Below are 19923 nucleotides of genomic sequence, written 5' to 3'. Positions count from 1 at the left end.
TTCTTTAATGGGTATACAAGATTTGCTAATGCATTAAAATAAAAAGATTCCTGCCAGTTAGCACCGGAAAAGTTCAATGTACTATCGATTACAGGCTTATTTTGAAACTTCCATCCTACCACTGTGACATCTTAGCTCTCGCACAATTAACTGTGCCTACATTGCTATCCAGTGTCAGCAACAGCATAATTTCCAGCCAGTTACTCAGAATGGGTTGAAAGAGGGATTAAGGTGAATGTCCAGTCTTTCATTAGTTTTAATAAAAATATTTTTATTCAGATTTTTCAATAGCACACTATTAAAAAGACATTCTTACCCATTTCAGTAACTTCAGAAACACTGATGACCAATTTTATACAGCATTTTCGTACAATTTGTTCAAAGACTACAGTGGTAAATTAGAATCCCCACATCCATACAATAGAGTGTCAGATATTTACAGATCACAAGTACAGTACAAAAATCTTTGTCCTTTGACATAATAGTTATATCTTTGAACAGTAGTAAAGAATGTTAAATACAGTAGTAACTGGACAATGCCAACACAGGATGCAAAACAGATCAAGTGTCTCTCATAGATATTACAGTGTGGAACTGGAGGAAAACAGCAGGCCAGGCAGCATCAGAGGAGCAGGAAAGTTGATGTTTTGGGTCGGGACCCTTCTTCAGAAATGCTTATTTCTGAAGAAGGGTCCCACCCAAAATGTCAACTTTCCTGCTCCTCTGACGTTGCCTGGCCTGCTGTACTCCTTCAGCTCCACACTGTTATCTCGGACTCCAGCACCTGCAGTTCTTGCTATCTCCAAGTGTCTCTCAACTATGTTTAAACTGCTTTACATGTATATTTACATGTATAAAACAGGCTCCCTCAACTTTGGCACCCATTTTTGCAATAATGTGAAATTTGCACCTCAGATGATTTATCTTTTGAGACTGCTTAGTTACTGTCAAATTTTAAACGGTTTCATCTCTAGGGAAAGAAAAAAGGGTCCATTTTTGTTCCATCTGAGATTCTAAATGCAACTTGAGACAATGCCATTATTATGAACCCCTTTGGTCTAAGTGATGTACAAAACAATCATAAGTGAAATTCTCTTACTATGACAATTTGAAAAATTGAGATTTTTCATAATTTCTTGAAATTGCTGCTGGTTGATCAATATCAGTTCTTGATTGCTAAACTAGAATGCATAATTGTGTGGAAAATAATCTCTCCCATCCTTCTCAGCTTTGGCTGCCATTCTTTCATTATCTTGTTTAGCCTTGTTCACTTTGGCAATTCGTCCTCCCCTCCCCTTTTGCATAACCACTGCTATCTCTCTAATACCCTAGGTTCTTGGAGCTTGTTTGCTTGCCATCTTCAATCTTGGCTCCTATTTGATATTGTTGATGGTGGATAATTGAACCATCTGCATGTTGAGACTGGGAATTGTAGCTCTTCAAATTATCAAAACAATTCCTGACCATCTGGAAGAAACTTGAAATATTGGAAAGGAGGAAATTGTGGAGTGGAGCATGTTATGTTGTGTAGGACTATATAGTTTTCACAGGTTCTATACTAAAGACATGGCTGCATTTTTGTAAAAAGTAGTGTTGATCAATAATCTTTAGTCTTCTATGCCATTGAGCTACCTTCAACTTCTTACTGAGTTCCTTACCACACGTGAACTAGCATCGCCCAACCCCACCTTCATCTCAGCTTTACTGATGCTAGAACACTCGTTCACGCCTTTGTTAGCTCCTGACGACTATCTTGCATACTTCAGACCAGCCCCTGTACCCTGTGCAAATCTGAGGTCATCCAAATCTCTGGTGCCTCTGTTCTAACTTGATTCAAGTTTCAATACACCAGCAACCCCCCACCACCCCCCATCTCACCATACTCTTTGTTCTTTATTGGTTCCTAGTATCCAAAATGAAATTGTTATTCTTGATTTCAAATCCTTCTATGGTGTCCTCTGCTTTTGCTTTAATTGTTATCTATTTCTGTATTAATCTCTTCCATTCCTTCAATCCTCTGGAGATCCTGATCTCTTGAATATTCCTGATTTTAATCAACCTATTACTGGCAGTGCTGTTACCTCTTCAGGCCCTAAATTCAGAAATTGCATTCATATAAATGTCTCTGACTCTACATTTGCTTTAAGATGTTGAATAACTCTTTGTGACCAAACTTTTTTAACATTGCCTTACATATCACAATCTCAAATTTTATTTAATACACCCTGGGATGCTTTATATTAAAAGTGCTATATAAATACAAGTAAAAGAACAATTCATTGCTTTCAATGTTAAACTGCATTGTAGAATCATTTCATGTTGGCAGGATCAAGAGTGTAGAAAACATAGTCCTGAACATAGGAGAACTCTGGTCCAGTTTAACAATTTCTCTCTTCCTGTGATCATCACGGAATTTTTTCTTTATGAGGGCAAGTAAACATAAAAGATACAAATAATTAGAGAATTGCACAAAGGATTTTAAAAAGACAGACTTAAGACAAAGGGTAAAACATTTCAAATTTCTAACAACTGCAGAAGCAGTGGAAAATACTGGAAATACTGACCAGGTCAAGCAGCATCCATGGAGAGAGAATCTCCACTTATCCACAGATATTGCTGACTTGCTGAGTATTTTCCCCGTTTTCTGTTTAAATTTCAAAGTTAATGAGATCTAAACAATTCTCATCAGTTTGTATATTTAGCACACATTTCACATGAAGGAACTGTCGTGCTTATTTCTGATTCACAAATAATATTGATCAGAATACCAGGCTGAACTTCATAACGCAGACTAGAAATTAAGTACAATTTATGAAATGGAAATAGTTGGTATTTGGAAAATTCCTGCCAACACATGACGCTGCAAGCAGAAATGCAAAATCCTCAAATGCAGACTGTGTAAAAACAGATAATGAATAGTCTAATTAATTAATCTGCAATGTAACATGGAATTGCAGAATTGTTGTGCACAGAATAAGGCCATTTGGCCCACTGTGTCTGCACTGACTCGCTGAATGAGCAATTCACCTAGTGCTATTCCCCAACTCCCGGTATCACGGTGTGACTGACATTAAACAAAATAATTACATTTTGCTCACCTTTCCTTAAGGCATGCGATTCCTTGCTGGGATACAATTCCATTTGGCACCTTTTTTGGGCATTTCTTCCAAATGCTTTATTTTATGTGCTACTATTCAATTGACTGTCTCTGGATGAAAAGGGGTCACAGCAAATCTTAAACCTAGTTTACCACACATGTGTGAAAACTTCTCACAGGAGTTGTTGTTGCGATTGAGAGCAGGAATCTGGGCACAAGACCTTCTGAAGTCGGGGTTATTGAGACCCTGCTGAGATTTGGTTTGGCCAAGTACTGGCAAACTAAGCATACCAAGTCTTTCATAGTTTGGTGCACGTTGTCTGCAGTAAATATTTCTATTTCTTTCAACCATTTGGTTCCCCTTTTTATGATTGTTGGATTGATATAGCAGCCATAAGATTGGAAGGAAAATCACTTGGAATAATTTAACAAGGAAAACATTGTTTTCTAAAATAAAAACCCAAGATACTTATTCCTGGTTATTTAACGTGTGATCGATATTAGATGTAGTTATAAAACTGTAGCAATCTCATATACCAGGGAGGGCAATTTTCAACCTTCTAGCTAGATGGTAACTTTCCAAAGCAAATTTCCTCTGTACAATCTGCCCAATTTTCATTCCAGGTTTCTGACTCGGTGACAAAGTGAAATATGTTTGCATATAATGAAGAGGTATTTGGATGAGACTGTATTCTGATTTCCCTGTAGAATGTTGTACACACATTTGCGCTAGTATTTATTATTAAAAGTTTTGTACTTTCACCTGACAGGTTCTTTGTTGAATTAATACTTTAAATGCTAAAATTCCAACCTTAAAATAATGTAATCAGAGTATGGGGTCCAGAGACATCATATATTCATCAAAGCACTGTTAGTAGAACAATAGTAATAATATGCATTCATTCATGTGACAATCTACAGAAAGGAGAGTGTTCCTATCTTTTATGTAGACTGTTAAAAAGAGCAAGGACACATGTTTGTTTTAACGTACAAAAATCTGCATTTGGATAGCAATATTGTACAACTTCCTGAGATATTTAAGCAGCAGAATAGAAAGCTAATTATGGTGAAGAAAGTGATATTTTAAAATGGTTTAGGGGTAACAGGTTGGAAATAGATTAAATATATGTGTTTTAAAAATTACCTTATTGCTTAAAATAGAAATAACTATTCCTGATTTTTAGGGAACAGAGTTGAAGTAATTGTGAAATGTAAAATAGCCGTCTTGACTGCAAAGGTTCTTTTTTAATACAGCAGGTTTACTTGGCATCAGATCTGTTATTTGGGCTAAATTAAACAAAAGCAATATAAATTGGGAAAAAAAGAGTCAACCCTTCTCAACTTGCAGAAAATATCTCTAAATATTAAATGTTTATGGTAGATTCACAAAAACCTGTATTTTAAGTAAGAGCTATTATTTGCACTTTTTGTAAGACTCTTTCTTGGGGAGCATAGGTAAATTAAGACATAATCCTACAATAAATGTACGTTCAACAACTCATTAAAAAAAATCAATTAAATTTGCAAGCAATAAAATCTAATCAGATTTGGTTGCGTATCTAATGGCCAAACATTAATCTATTGCACTTTCTACTTCCTGACTAAGAAACAGACATCCAGACTCAAAAAGCTGTAGCAGAACAGAATGTGGAGTAGAAAATATTTCTCAGTACAGCTGGAATATTTATTACACAAATCTTTATTCACAGCTTTAATCACCTCAACTGTTAAGTTATACAAAATGAACTCCAGTTCAGTGCCAAATTTGTTCACCAATCTATTATCTCTGATATTGTTTCCATGATGAAGAATTTCAAAGCTAAGTTTCAAGGCCTTTGGCTGATACAGAATTTGCTGTATATTTTCATTAAACGATGGAATAATTTCGAGCTTGCTGCTGCTGGTTGCTTCATTTCTTATCTAAATCTAAAAGTATCCTACCATCTGTTTACCTTATTGACTACACACAGTTTAGAAATATTTTCATCTTTTAGTTTGCTAAATAAAACTTCTAGTATTTAGCTTTTTTTTGGAGATATATTAAAGTAATTTCAGGGCAGAGTATCTTCAGCAATATGAAAAGGGCAGTCAATTTTTAGCTGGAAAGCACTCCTGCACTATTTAGGTTATGTGCACATGATAACAATCAAAAAATTGCTAAACACAATTTGAATTGCTATCTCTCTGGTTAAGAGGCCACTGCCAATAAGCACCAAGTGGAACAAACTGCATAGATCTGATCAGAAAGTAAGAGTTTGCATTTTATATTCCTTTTGCAACATGAGGACATCCCAACATGCTTCTGGGACAAGTAGTTTAGAAGTGTATTCATTAGTACAGAATGTGCAGAATTCTTCATAACAACTTTGCTCAAAGTAAAGTCTCATAATAAACAGCAATGAAATTCATGACCAGATCATCTGCTTCAGTGATGTTGATTAAGCGGATTGTTAGCCAGGACATGGAAATCTACTGGTCCTCTTTGAATAGTGCTATCGGATCTTTTAGATTCACCTGATAGAGCAGATGGGGGCCTTGGATTAGTGTCCCATGGGAAGTGCACTTCTTAAAAACAATACCATACAGGACTGAAACATCAGCGAGGTTATATGCTTAACCTCTTGATTTAACCACAAGCATGCTAACACTGTGAGAAGTCTAATATAATAACCAATCTGAAGAACAAGTGTACTGTCATTTAATTGTAGACCATACACTCTTCCCTGATCTTTGGTTTTAAGAATTGTCACATCAATACTTTAGAGATTACATACTCTCAACCACACCTCCAATTATTGAGTGTAGCTATGTGTGAACAATCAAAAAATGGCTGCACCCAATTTCATTTCTCCAAATGAGTAAAGATGAGAGATTTGCAAATATATTGTATGTATTAATGTGGAAAAATTGCTATTCAAATTTTACAATTAGCTTTTGTCACTTTTTTTGGCATTATTCTAAAGTTAACCGGATTCATTTCTTAAGTATTGCATAGATCATTTAAAACAAACTTAAATAAATGTGAATATATCCTCAAGTATGTTATAATAAACAAAGACTTGGAACTGATTCTAACACTAAATGTTGGAACATTAGTAAGCCATGCAGACTTGAGACTTTTCTGCCAACGTATAAAGAATGGCCAAACTATATCGCTATTCTGTTTACTTGTCTTTTCCTCAATGTTAGAGGCATTAACAAAATCTCTAACCTAACTAAAATCTATCAATCAGTCTCATTCTTGTAATTTCAAATGACTTAACATTCTCAGCCCCTTAGAGAAAGGAGGTCCAGATTTCTACATATTGAAACAACACGGGAGACACAGATTTACGCAGGTTCATTCCACCCCAAATTTGATGGAACAGAATCTCAACCTGCCTCTGAAAGTCTGGCCCAAATTATCATGACTTGATGACCAGGCTGGCCACATGTATCCACATAGACACATTGAATAAAATGTATTTTCAAAACGGTGCAATGTTATTTAGCGGTGGAGGGGAAACAAAATGGGGTCTGATAGAATGCGTTCACTTCTGTACAGAGCCATCAAGTTCTTGTGGGCAATTCCTTTGGGGGATCAATCACCTTCCCCTCAAAGACTTGATACTTGAATTCCATCAAGCTCAACAGAGGGTGCAAAGTGCCAACCTCCAGGGGTGATCAGCCACTAGATCTCATTTGGCCCTTGCCCACCAGAAAAAAATGAAACAGAAAACAATGAAATGGAAGATACAGGGGAGATTCCTGGTGGAGTTGAGTTCTGTTCATCCCTTTGGGAATTGATATATCAGAGTTCTCCACATGGTTCATTGCTCTCACGCAAGCACTTGATGGAAAATGAAATCTGCCTCCTTCAACAAAAAAATAACAAGTAGATAATCAGGCTGGCAGTCCCTGGAGCAGTTTAACATGAAGGAAAATTTGGATTGTACTTCCTCACATGGTGAGGTAAAGTTGCCAGGGGAAGATTTGAAGGTGGAAAGGGTATGTAATTAAGCAAGTTAGTGGTGTACTTCAGCCCAACTCCTTTCCTATTTCTTCCAGACTTCTTCCAGAGTTCTGGGTGGGGAAGCCCACAGTTGACCTTTCTGACCTGCTACAAATTGAGACTCTTAAGTGGTCAATTAATAGCCATGTCTCACATTGCTGGTACAAACCCAGTGGCAGCTGAGACTGTTGTCAGCTTGCTACATCAAGTGGCAGGAGGGAGACCTCTGGTTCTAAAGGTATTAAGTATATAATCGAAGGACTGGACATCAGGTGGAGGGGCTCAGGGAGGCACAGCCTGCCCTTGCTGCTGAAATTCCATACCTTTTTCCCCATGCCTCACCTGCAAACCCCTGAATTACTTATGTGATCCGGCTACTCTGTGATCTTGAAGAACTTGATTGGTCTTTTTCTTGCAGCAGCCACTACCTTCCCAGTCATGCAGTAGACAAGACGTCTACCCTCAAGGGACTTGATTGGAGGGCAAAGCCCACGAGTGACCTTGTCATTGCCTTATTGGCTTGTTGTTCAGGGAGTTTCCCGAAAAGAGGGAGCATGGATCCCTTGCTGGCTCCCCAACAATAAGTGAAACACTCAGATCTCAACAAGATCAATTATTTTTCAAGTTAAAATTGAATGAGTTTTTCTTTCAATTTTCTCTGAAAATCGTCGTTAGATGCTTTAACAGACCTTAAAATACCAAAATGATGAAACACCCTTAGGTGTTCTGAATCGCACTTTATGGTTTCAATCTTTACCACTTCCCAGCACATACTTCTTAACCAGAATTCCAAACAATAATGTACTTCAATAACATAGCAATCACATAATCCCAACAATACAAAGTTGTTTTGCGCAACTATTCGGATTGATCCTAAAATGAAAGCAGTTTAAACCTATAAACATTTTCCATCCAGAAAAATATAAAAACACTAGAAATTCTTAAAATGAAATGATTTTTACTCTGCATTTACAATGTTTTCTTGGTCATAAAATCATTCAACATGGAAGGAGGGCATTTAGCTCATCCTGGCTTTTTGAAAGCGATAGCGGCTTTTTGAAAGAGATAGCCAATTAATCCTATTCTCTTGCTCAAACCCCATAGCTCCTCAACTCAAGCTTTTCCGATTCTAGCATTTATCCACTTTCTTTTGAAAGGTGCTATTGAACCTGCTTCTACTCTTCCAGCTAGTGCATTTCAGATCATGACAAAATTCGGTATTTTGTTTCTGTCCATGTCATTCTTTTGCCAATTACTTTTAACTGGTGACTTTTGGCCCATTTACTTGTGAGTTTTTTCCTCATCTACTCCATCAAAACCCTTCATCAAATCTGCTTTTAACCTTCTGAGCTTTAAGGAGAAATATCCCAGGTTCCCTGGGACTCAAGAAACTGATGTCTTTCATTTCTCAGACCTTTCTAGTAAATCACCTCAGCCCCATTTCCAAGGCCTTGACATCCTTCCTCCAGTCTTTATCCTTGCTTCGGCCACAAAATCTCAGCTGAGGCTCAACCAGTGTTCTATATTTTCATCTTAAAATAGCATTTTTTTGTTATAATTGCATCAGACAGCAGATGTAAAACAAGTTACATTTTGCTTTGGTTACAAATTACCAATAACATTACAAAATACACAACTAAACTTAAGAAAAGCAAGCTATTTGTGATGGGGAACCAAAATGTTTCCACTTACTAGGGATTTTACAATCTCAAGTCAGCAAATATGTTTGTTCTGTATGCAGAGTTTCAAATTGTAATAACTGTTAGCAAGAACATCAGTTTCATTCTGTACTGTAAAAGAAATGCTATCCTGTTTGAATTAAATGGATTGGCACTTCTTTGAAAATATTAAGGCCAGTTTTTCCACTTTTTTGTAAGTCTATGCTATATATGTTGAATAAACTATGTAGACTACATGCTTTCTCCTATCACATATTCTGTCTCCATCATTTGTGTGCATGTATATATTTATACAAACACACATATACATACAAGATTATATTCATCAATGCCATCTAATATGAACAAAAATGTACATATAGTACTGGTATGGGATGCTTTATTTCTAGCTGATAATTCCCAGAAGTGAGGATTACCATTGTGTTATCCAGTTAAAAGGAAAGGCTTTTGTCTAATCACTACGTGCCAAAAGTCTTGGCTTTTGTATAAGGTTATTTTTAAATAATCAGGCTCTTTGAAAGGTAATTCTACTCATCTTATAAAAAGAACTAAAGTGAGTGGATATCTGATTTACACTTTCCTTCATCTTTCTTGTTTGCCTAGCAAAGTTGCAATCAGGATGACAAATAACAGATCTCCAATCTCCTCAAACTCAATACCTAAACAACAGAAGAAAACTTTGAATGTTTCCCAATGCTATCTAGACAACAATGGGAAAAATAAATGGTATTTGGCACCCTTACGGCTAATATATAAACTGTATTTTAAAGAAAACAGTACCATTTTTTATTAGATATCAAAGGGATACCTAAAACTTGATATTTAATTTATAGATTGATTTTAAAAAAAGCTTTCTATTTCTCATTTTCCTTTAATAATTGAATATTGGTATCACAGAATAAAACACTTTTAGAAACTGCAATCTGCAATGGCTAGTCAGTAGACAGGGCACAGAGGGAAAGGTCATACACTTGACCATTATGCTTAAGATGTAATCATGTAAACAATTATATTGCAAATTCAGCTTGGGAAAGGAAAAAGGATATGCAACAGCACAAACATAATCCCAGTTATCCAATATGTGTTGGCCTTCTTTGTCTTATGATTTGGATCATATTCGCATACACAACTACTGCTGGCAGCAACTCTTCTGAACATCCTTCAATTGATTTTCAATTAGAGTACCTCCCTACCTTCCAATTACATTTCAAATGGACCTTTCTTCCCTTTATAACACAATAAATTAAATTTTAACCCTTTAAGAATAAAATTATCACTGAACAATATATTTAACATTAAGCACTTTTATCCCCTTTCCTCCCCAATATTTCAGTGCATTGAATTCTTAACAGTCTCATCCATAAGGAAAACTAAGTTCCTGCACTATGCTTGGCTCAAAGATCAACTTCAAATGGCATCAAGAGCTGTTCCTACTGTGCTTTATAAACTTTGTCTCATAAAAAATTCTTGCATTTGACTGAAACACAAGTTATCATAAATAGAACTAAATTAATGTGAACAGAAATGTTGATACACTGGTCCAGTTCTTTGTACTCTTAATCGTAAAAATATGTGGTCTCATCAATGTGGCCCCTTTAAATTCACGGAGAAGCAAATATTAGTAACTGTCTTTAGCTTTCCAGTTTGTTACCCACTGCTTCTTCTGTGTTTTCTTTTTTGTAAAACCTTCTGTGATAAAATAGCGCTCTTCTTTGCGGATCTTCACAGCATGATACTTTGGCATGCTCCTGTAGTATCGTGTTCTCTTGAAGAAGCCACACTGCTCAAAAGAGAAAAGGGCAGAAAAAAATTATAACGTGCATTTAGCGCTGTAACTAATTTGTGAAGAAGTGACTGACCAATACAACTACTGTGGGCACGTGGGTAACTTCTGGGAGATTAGATAAGAGTGCATGAAATAATAGTGGGAAATAAGTCAAGGAGATCCGAAACATGTTTTATCATTACACAAGAGTAAGAAGATAACAATAGAAACAATACTTCCCACTAAAGACCAAAAAGGTAGAGGTGGAAAATTTGGATATGCTTCCAATATTTTGCATCTGTCTTTACAAAAGAGGGGGGTGTGCATAACTTTAGTTGAGGAGTGTGCGTTACTAGGTATGATAAACATGAGGACAGAGAAAGCATGAGGGGAATAAATGTCCTTGAAAGTGGACAAATCACTCCAGCCAGCTGAAGTGTGTCTCAGGCAGTTAAAAGAAGCCAGGGAGGAAATAGCAGATGATCTGACTTACGGATTCGCTTTGGATGCAGGACTTGTGTTGGGAGATTGGAAGATTGATAGCATTGTACTTTTGTTTAAAAATGGGGTAAGGTATAGAACAAATAATTGAGTGAAGTCACCACTGCCCCAGTCTCCCAATAAAGAGAGAGAGATGACTGCTGGTGGTTTAATCTGAAGGTCACCACACCTCAGGCAAAGGGAGAAGTTGAGAAGGAAGAACTTTCATGGTACTGTTAGCTGGTACAGGAACTGAATCCATGCTATTGGAATCACTCGAAAATACAAACCAGCTATCCAGCCAACTAAGCTGGCTGACCCCACCAAAAGGCTACTCAGTCTAACCTCAGTAGATGGGCAAATGATTGGAATCAATTCTAAGTGGGTGAGGTGAGGACTCTAAGACAGGTAGTAAGCGTCATTGAAAGAAGTAAGTGATGTGAGGACCATACAACAGGTAGTCACAGACAGAGCTCATTACAGCAGATTGAAATTGGTTTTTACTGAACTACAAAAGAAAGAAGCTGGCTGTTTGGTGAGACTTCAGTTAGTGATTAAGATGATTTCTATTCTTTAATTTTAACATAATGTACAAATTGATGGTAATGTTAATTAAACATAGAAAAGGTAACGTAAGTAAGTGCATATAATTAAATAATTAAAACACATTAAAGGATATAATTCAGGTGATGTGTCAAAGCTGCAGCATACGGGAACTCCTTGAGCTTAGAGCTTATGAGCTGGAGGCTGAACTACAGACACTGCAACACATCAAGGAGGGAAAAGGAGTTAATCACTCCATTTAAGATAGGATCCTTCTTGGTCAGTGATCAGGAACAGGAAGGTATAATTGACAGTGAGACAGGTAAGGGGACCCAGAGGGCAAGGAGGGTCAGCCTCTGGAATTGTTGAACAAGTTTGGTGTTTTTTCAGGTACTTTGATGAAAACAGGATCTGCAGGTGGATGTGCAAACTGACCATGGCATAGTGGCATAGGATACAGTTCAAGTGGTGGGAGGCAGCAACAAGGAATATGGCGGTAGTAAGTGACAGTATGGTGAGGGGAATTGATACTATTCTCTGCAGTGAAGAACAAGAGCACAGATGGCTATGCTGTCTGCCTGGTGAGAGGAATCAGGGCTGCAAAGGGATGTAGTGGGTGGAGGAGGATCCAGTTGTAATGGTCCATGTCTGTAACAATGATGTAGGTAGAACTATCTTTCTGCATGTAGAATATGAGGAGCTAGGTACTAAATTAAAAACGGAATTTCAAATTATAATTTCTGGATTGTTACTTGAGCTGTCTGGAAATTGGTGTAGGATACATAAAATTAGAGAAATGAATATATGGTTCAAAAATTAGCATGGGATAAGTGGATTCTGGTCTGTGGACCACTGGTGCCTGTATTGAAGTAAGTGGGGACTATACTGTTGGGATGGTCAGCACGTGAACTGTGCTGTAGCCTATGTTCTTGTGAACAGCATATCTAGGGAAATAGGGAGGGTTTTAAACTAAATAGTGGGTTTTAAAGTAAATAGCAGGGACAACATGTCAAATGTGGAAATGTGTAAGATATTGAGTGTAGAGGCAAAGTAAGAGAGGATAACGGTTAAATAGGAAATGAGGGTCAGGGAATGGCAGGAAGGGACAGAAAAATCAATTTAGGAATACAACAACCAAGGCCTGACGTTACAAAGATAACAATAAAAATCAAAACTGAAGTCTCTGTATGAGTGCAGGTAGCATTCATAACAGAGTAAACAAATTAGGAATAAACATTGAAGTAAATAAACATGTTCTGATAGCTAAGACAGAGACATTGCTTCAGAATGACAAGGATTTAGCACTGAAATTAGGGGATATATGGCATTCTAGAAAAGTGGAGAATTAGGTAATGCTGGATGGGTAGCACTGTTAATCAAAGATGTCATTAGTGCAATAGTTAAAGGTGACCTTGGTTGAGGAGAACAGGATCTAGATTCAGTTTGGCTAAAGATGGCAGGGGAAACTAGCGGGAGTGATCTGTAGGTCTCCTAGCAGTAACCATCTCCACCTATCGATTACTTCTCCCCCTCCCCATCTTCATCATATATACCAAGATTTTCCTAGCTAAGATTAGTTCTGAAGAAACATTAACTCTGCTTTCTCTCCATGGATGCTGCTGAACTTTTCTAGCTATATCTAATTTTGTTAATAGAAAACTTCACCTGTTGACATACATACCTGTAGCGAAAGTGACAATGGACCTAATAAAGCTTTGTAAATCATGTCAAATGATAGCAATAATTCACTATGTATCATTAATATGAAATAAATATGTATCATTATAAATAGTATGGTGGTATTAGATAGCTTCCATGTGATATATCAAATTTCAGATTAAAAGTGCTCCTTGTGTGCTAAAAGTCTAAACAGTTGAGATTGATCATTCACTTCTCCACTTTTACACACAGGAAAGAAAAGGGGAAAAGAATCAAAGGTTAATAATGACTAACATCCACAATTAAAAGATTTCCATTAAAATCACTGCAATTCAACACAGTAATAAAACAATATGTTTAGTCTATAAAATGTTATATAACAAAGAGATTAAAAACAGTTAGTAAATTAGAGAAGAAACCACATAACCCAGGAAGCTGTTAGAAAGAAAAGTAGCAGAAGGTTAACTCACTCCACACAGAGAAAAGGGAAGGAAAATCAAAGTTGTTTATGAAACGGATTAAAGTAGTCTTTTCTCCTAAAGTTCTTTTTCGACATAGGAAAAAAGTATCCATGACATTTAATAAATAGTTGATTAGCATTTTGGTGATTATAAAATAACAATTTCACAGAAATACAAACAGAGTAAAGGTATCAAGGAAGAGGTTGAAGTAGTCGCAATCTTAAAAGTGAACATCACTATCACAATTCATATACAAATTGTTACTGAATTTCCATGAACATAACCACTTTGTTCACTAAGAAAACAATATAACAAGCAGTATAGGTTAGAAATTACTATTGGGATAAGGACAAATGCTTGCCTGGCTGACACTAGCTAATCAGAGTACCAGAGTCAGGAAGGACAAGGCAATCGCCCTCAGATTTCCCACTCCCAGTTTCTACTTGATCACTCCTGTTGAAAATCTAACTGTAAATATTCCGTGAGGTTTTAATTAAGGTTACTCATGTTCTCTGCCGTTCCTTGGCCTTCTGACATTTAGGAATTAATTTTTCTCCAATTTTTTGGATGAAATTAAATAGCAGATTCATGGCAGAAGTAGCAAATTTGGACAGCAAAGCTAATTATGGGAAGTTTTTAGTTATGATAATCCAGCCATCACAACACGTACTTTTGACGAACGAGCTGTTCTTTTGCTGCTTGTTAATTTTGTAAGTCCAATTTCTTGAACAATTCATGAAAGGCCACGGAGGGCGACTCATTTCTTGAGAAAGAAGCTGTTCTTTCAGCAACGGGGAGGTGGGGAGTGGGGAAAGAGACAAATCCTACAACAATGTCTTTCGATAGAAGTTAAAGCATAACTTCAACAACTTGAAGCTGGAGAACAATTTACATGAAAGATTATTCTTGGAGAAATTAATATTTGAAGAAAGGGAAAACAGACATCTAGCTTACTGTATTTTTTTCCCAAGAATAAATCCCCGAGCACCTCCCTACCACACCCTATTCAGTCACTGCACCCTGTATTACCAAAAAGTGCAGGAAGCGACGTTGGCCAGCATTAGTCACCATCAGTAAGCCGCTTAGTTTCTGAAGGCTGAATCTTGATTTCAGCCTTTTGCTTTTTGGCTTCATACATGGCTCGTGTGTTCGCTCTCTTGAAGAAACCACACTATAAAGAAGGAAGTTATTAAAGTAAAGTGATCAACAAACTGAAGTTGACTTTACAAAAAAAAAGGATCCAATATTTCCTTTTCACAAGAAAATTACAGATGAGTCTATGAATCTATCTAGAAGCCTGTTGCACATGTTGGTTACTACTTGAGTGAAGCAGAATTTCATAGTATCAGTCCTCAAGTTATTGTTACTGGTTTGATCATTTGTTCTCCTGTAATTCTTGGACAACTTGATTTGAAATAGTATTCCAGCTTTAGGTCCTCATCCAGAGAACAATTTCATTTAACTGTTGAGATCATCTTTAGAAGCTTCCTTTCGAGCATAAAAAAAACTTCACCAACATTTCTTCATAATTTAAGGTCAAACTACAAATCTTTTACATTGCCTGTAATGTTTGAATGACTATCTCACTTGTTCTGATCAGAACTACATACAGTATTTAAGCTGCATCACTATCAAACATTCTGACATTTTTATTGTTTTGCCTGTAGTTCAACATCCAGTTGTGGACTACAACTCTGCATAAGATGAACATGCTAATTGTTGAATTTAGACAGACTCATAAGCATCTTCAAGTGTCACCCCTGACTATTTTAATCCTATTTAAGTTTATTTTATATATTTCTTCCTATGCATCATACTTAATGTTTCATGTTTTGCTGTTATCTTTACATAAACTGTTTGCAGCTTTTTTTAGTTCAAGAAAATAAAAAGTCAATGATGAAATACTGAGGGGGCAGAGCACACAAGAATAGAGAACAATAAATTAATAGGTGAAGTCAGAGTAACAAAGAAAAAAATGAATCAGAGTTATGCTGTATATATGTGAATACACAGAGTATTTTTAATAAGATTGGGGAGTTACAGAACAGATTACCATGTGGGATTATGATGTTGTATTGACAAAACAGCCCTGGCTCAAAGAGGTCCTAGCCGGGTGTTAAATATTCCTGGTTGCACGGTGTTCAGCAATGACAGAAATTTTGGTCAAAAAGTGTACTGTATTTCCAGAAAAAAAAAAAGAGGATATTCCAGAGGGTTCAAGGACAAAATTAATTTTGCTAGAGCCAAAGTGTGCAATTATATTATAATCTATAATTATAATCTATAAATCTGCCACTAAGTGGGAAGAATGTAGAGGAACAAATCTATAAGGAATGTTCATACAGGTGCAAGCATTGCAGTATCAAATACATTAGAATATGCCACTTTATGGGTCAAAACAGATTTAAATGAACGGAAGCTATATTAGAATTAGATGACCAGCAACTGGAAGTTGCCAATATGACAAACAATATGGCAAGTCTTCATAGATGACCAACTGAAACAGCTGAAAAGATAGATTATTCCTTTAGTATACATTAATGCCATTTTTGTTTCAGTTATGCAAATATGTCAATATGAAATATTTTTATAAATATAAATCACCACCTAAATTTCATGTTGAACAGAATTGCCAAAAATATTGTGAAGCGTGAGATAAAGCAAAGTCTTTAATTGCATTGAACAATTAACTGATCTCGGTTCCATACTATCAATTAAAAATGTAAATCTGCTTGTTATCACTTGAAACACATAAAATCAAAATATATCATAGATTGGCCACAAACAATTTGCAGTGACTCTAACAGTCTCACAATAACCTGTTGTATTCCTTTCTCTTCATACTTTATTATTAAATATTAACACATTTTATCAATATTGCTTTCTCTTGACAAGTTTCTAGATGGATCTATTTGATTAAAACAATGTTCCGATGAAGCATTTGATTAATAGAAAGGCCAGATGTCCTGCAGTCCCTAGTTGCACATGCGGCATTTAATTTGACCAAAGGAATTCTATACTTCACGACTGAATAGCCAAGTGCAAAGAGATACGTGATACAACTAAATATTTGATAAGATAATGACATTTGAACAAAATATCTGTTGAATTACAATACATTATATTGTCTAAGCCATTGATCTGTTAAATACTTAATCGCAAAAAATAAACCTTAAACCCTTTAGGGGCTATTTTTCAAGTAAGAACAAATTGGCAAAATATTATTGTCTGGTCATTGACATCAATACATTCCATATGTGTATTAGCAGATTAAATTGATTGGGGTAACTGTGTAGACAGTGCAAAGTAATTATGCAGCAATCATACAAGTTTCTATCTACTGGGGAAAAGATTTTTTTTCTTTTCTTGATATAAGTAATGAGAGAGATCTTTCACTTCACCTAGAAACCAATGAAACCAAATATTGCATTTCATTTTGAACCTTAGTCTAATTTCAAATTGATTTTAGAATAATGACAGAGATCAGTCCTGAAAAACAACTGTGTGACGCCAGATGATTAGCAGGGCAAACAAAATGATAAGAGGATAATTCTAACGTCAATTGAGAGTATAAAATTGGCAATGTTGGACTTGCCACATGTTATAATTCTCCACATTTCCTTTCCCACTGGATGTTTTATGTTATCACCAAAATAATTAATACTTCAAGCATCAAAAAGACTCAACTTAGCATTCCCAAGCAGAGGCCAGAAGCATATCTGGGGTCATTGAAGAGGAACTACACGTTAGTGTGGTCCAACTATAGAATTAGATTCCTCAATTGCCATTGTGTAAACAATTGCTACCAAGAAACACCTGTACACAAGAGGAGAATTTGTATATGTCCAGATTGTAGGTACACCAATCATCTTCTCTGTGTTTGTGGCTTTTCTGATTTCTTGGCTTTGGTGGTTTCTGTAGCCTAAAATTGAGCCTAGAGTTTACAGAATATTCAGAGTATAAAAAGTGATTCTATGAAAATAAAGTAGAACATACCTTCCAGAGTAAAAGGATTATCAGACTCAATAATATGATTCCTGCCAGCACTGCTACAGCAATAATCCATTCTGGTATCTCATAAGGTGGTTCATCATCAACTTGGGATTCAACGTAGAGCAATGTCTGGATTAAATAAAAAGAGATGTCAAGTTTATTTCAAGAGAATGTCTTCAGAAAGGACTGGCCTCCACTAGTTTTGTATGTTGAATGAAACAATTGTACATTTGGTGGATTACCATCCTTTATTTAAATGTTGTGATACTTCTCCTGTACATTCATTCAGGAAAGGTCCACAATTGCTATATTGCATCATGGAAAACAATTTTTGCAGTGCTCACCAGTACAAGGAACTGACAAGAGAAAGCAGTCCATTCTTCTGTAAAACACTTCTGTCTAGATGCTCTAATGATGGCAAATTTTGACATGTTACCAACATTGCTATCTCCTAATTGGAAGGAACTGGATGCAATGAAGGAAAGGGCAAAGATGATTTTCACAGCCAATGGGACAGCCATCCACACTCGAGATTGAAGTTTTCTGGTTTCTGTGAAACTCAGTTGCTCCTTCCTTAGGCAAAGGCTCCTGAAGCAATGCTCATGCTGATTGTAATGTAGGAATGGTACACCGGTAAGATTATTCCCTCCTTCTGGGCATTTGCTTCTCTAAGCTCCATGTTCTATTCGGGCTGCAAAGCAAGTGTCAATCCAACTAATGCTTCCCGTGCCTATGCAAAAGGCAGTGTCCTTTCCTTTTTTTCTGTGATCAAACTCTACCAGCAAATCAGCGCAATGCTTTCATTAACTTCACTTGAGCACAAGTCAGCCAAAAGCTTCTGAGTTTTAATATGCTGAATGACCCTTTAAGTAGCTCTAGAAGAGGCCTCATCCTACCTCCTAGAAGTCAGTGTTTCTGAAATAAACAAGGAAGATGTTCCCTTAACACTTAGCCAATTTTAGTCTTTGTGCATTGCATTTGCTTGGTGATGTCAGATGTCACAATCTCTCTTCTGAATTCCTTCAGGTACACACAATCAGAACCTGCTATGCATCACTCCAGTTACCTCACTTTCTGTGGAAAGCAGCCTCCTCCTCATTTTCAAAACATTCAATGGTTTCTGCATGATGGGGAGCAGCCAGTATTGTGTAGTTGAGGCTGAGATGAGATCGGTCACGATCGTTATTACAGGACTGAGGGGCTGAATTGCCTAAGGAGGCTCCTAGTTATTACGTTCAAATCTCCACATTCCTGTAAGTTACCTCAAAATTTCTTCAAATTCTGACCTTGTGCAGCCTCCCATACATCCACCACCACTACTTCCATCACTCCATCATTTGCAGCTGTGCTTTGACCTGTTTAGATCTGAATCTTTGGAATTCCGCTCTTAAACCTCATCACCCCTGCCTACTCTGGATACCGTCATAATATGACCTTGTGTGATTCTGTATCAAATTTTGTTGGGTAAGGCTCTAGTGTAGCATCTAGAGATATTTTATCACACTAAGGCTGCAAAAGAAATGCTGGTATTTGATATAATTTCTATAACTAAACAACTTTGCTTTAATTTCACCTATATTCACAAATATGAAGAATGACACCGCACAGGTTCAAATGTTTATCGATTACAAGAAGATTTGGAAGAACTCACTGTCACATCTGGTTGTTTCATTTTGATAGTGGTGACGTTTGTCATCAAATGCAAGGATGCCTCTACCACTACAACAATCCGATCGTAGTCCCTGTATTCCTAGAATAGTAAAACAAATAATACATCTCAGGACTTTAAGTGATTCAGTAAACCTTCACAGAAACTCCAATGATTATGCAACAGGGAATAATCAGACATATTAAAAAAAAGTTCTTATTTTAAAAAGTGATAGCCATCAGCATTGTAGAAAAAAAATACTGATATTCAGGTGAGTCAATTTTTCAGCATACAAGAGGTTCGAATTAAATTCCTTGTGCTGAATGGTGATGCCTGAGACTCTACCAATCTTGGACCTCAGGCCTCATTATCTCGCAGCCAGTGAGCTGATGAGCCCCTGACACCAAAAACAAATGTAAGTCTATGCCTGGCATTGCAATGGCTTGAAGGCAGTAGGGGGCCAGGAGTAAATCAATGGGTGTGACTGCAGCAATGGTGGCATGAAAGAAAAAAGGTGACGCTTTGAGAAGAGTACTCCTTATATTCTCAGTTGGGTGTAGCAGGCAATTCTGGATTCTTAAAACAGGGCAAACCAGTCTCAGAGAGA

At 36.6% G+C, this 19923-nt stretch overlaps 1 protein-coding gene across 1 annotated transcript in view; it reads right to left on the bottom strand.

Annotated features, from left to right (window-relative positions):
• Positions 1–250: 250 nt before the first annotated feature.
• itga3b (integrin, alpha 3b) overlaps positions 251–19923 on the bottom strand; it is a 173620-nt gene continuing 153947 nt past the window's right edge. The window contains exons 23-26 of the mRNA XM_048614589.1: positions 19320–19418; positions 17672–17797; positions 14705–14846; positions 251–10547 (exon numbers count right to left, since the gene is read on the bottom strand). Of these exons, the coding sequence (XP_048470546.1) occupies positions 14736–14846; positions 17672–17797; positions 19320–19418 (336 nt within the window). The 3' untranslated portion in view covers positions 251–10547; positions 14705–14735. The remainder of the gene's footprint in view (positions 10548–14704; positions 14847–17671; positions 17798–19319; positions 19419–19923) is intronic.

Source organism: Rhincodon typus, chromosome 30, assembly GCF_021869965.1.
Source record: "Rhincodon typus isolate 14 chromosome 30, sRhiTyp1.1, whole genome shotgun sequence".
Lineage (NCBI taxonomy): Eukaryota > Metazoa > Chordata > Chondrichthyes > Orectolobiformes > Rhincodontidae > Rhincodon > Rhincodon typus.
Note: the sequence above shows the minus strand (reverse complement) of the source record. Positions and strands in the feature narration are given on the sequence as shown.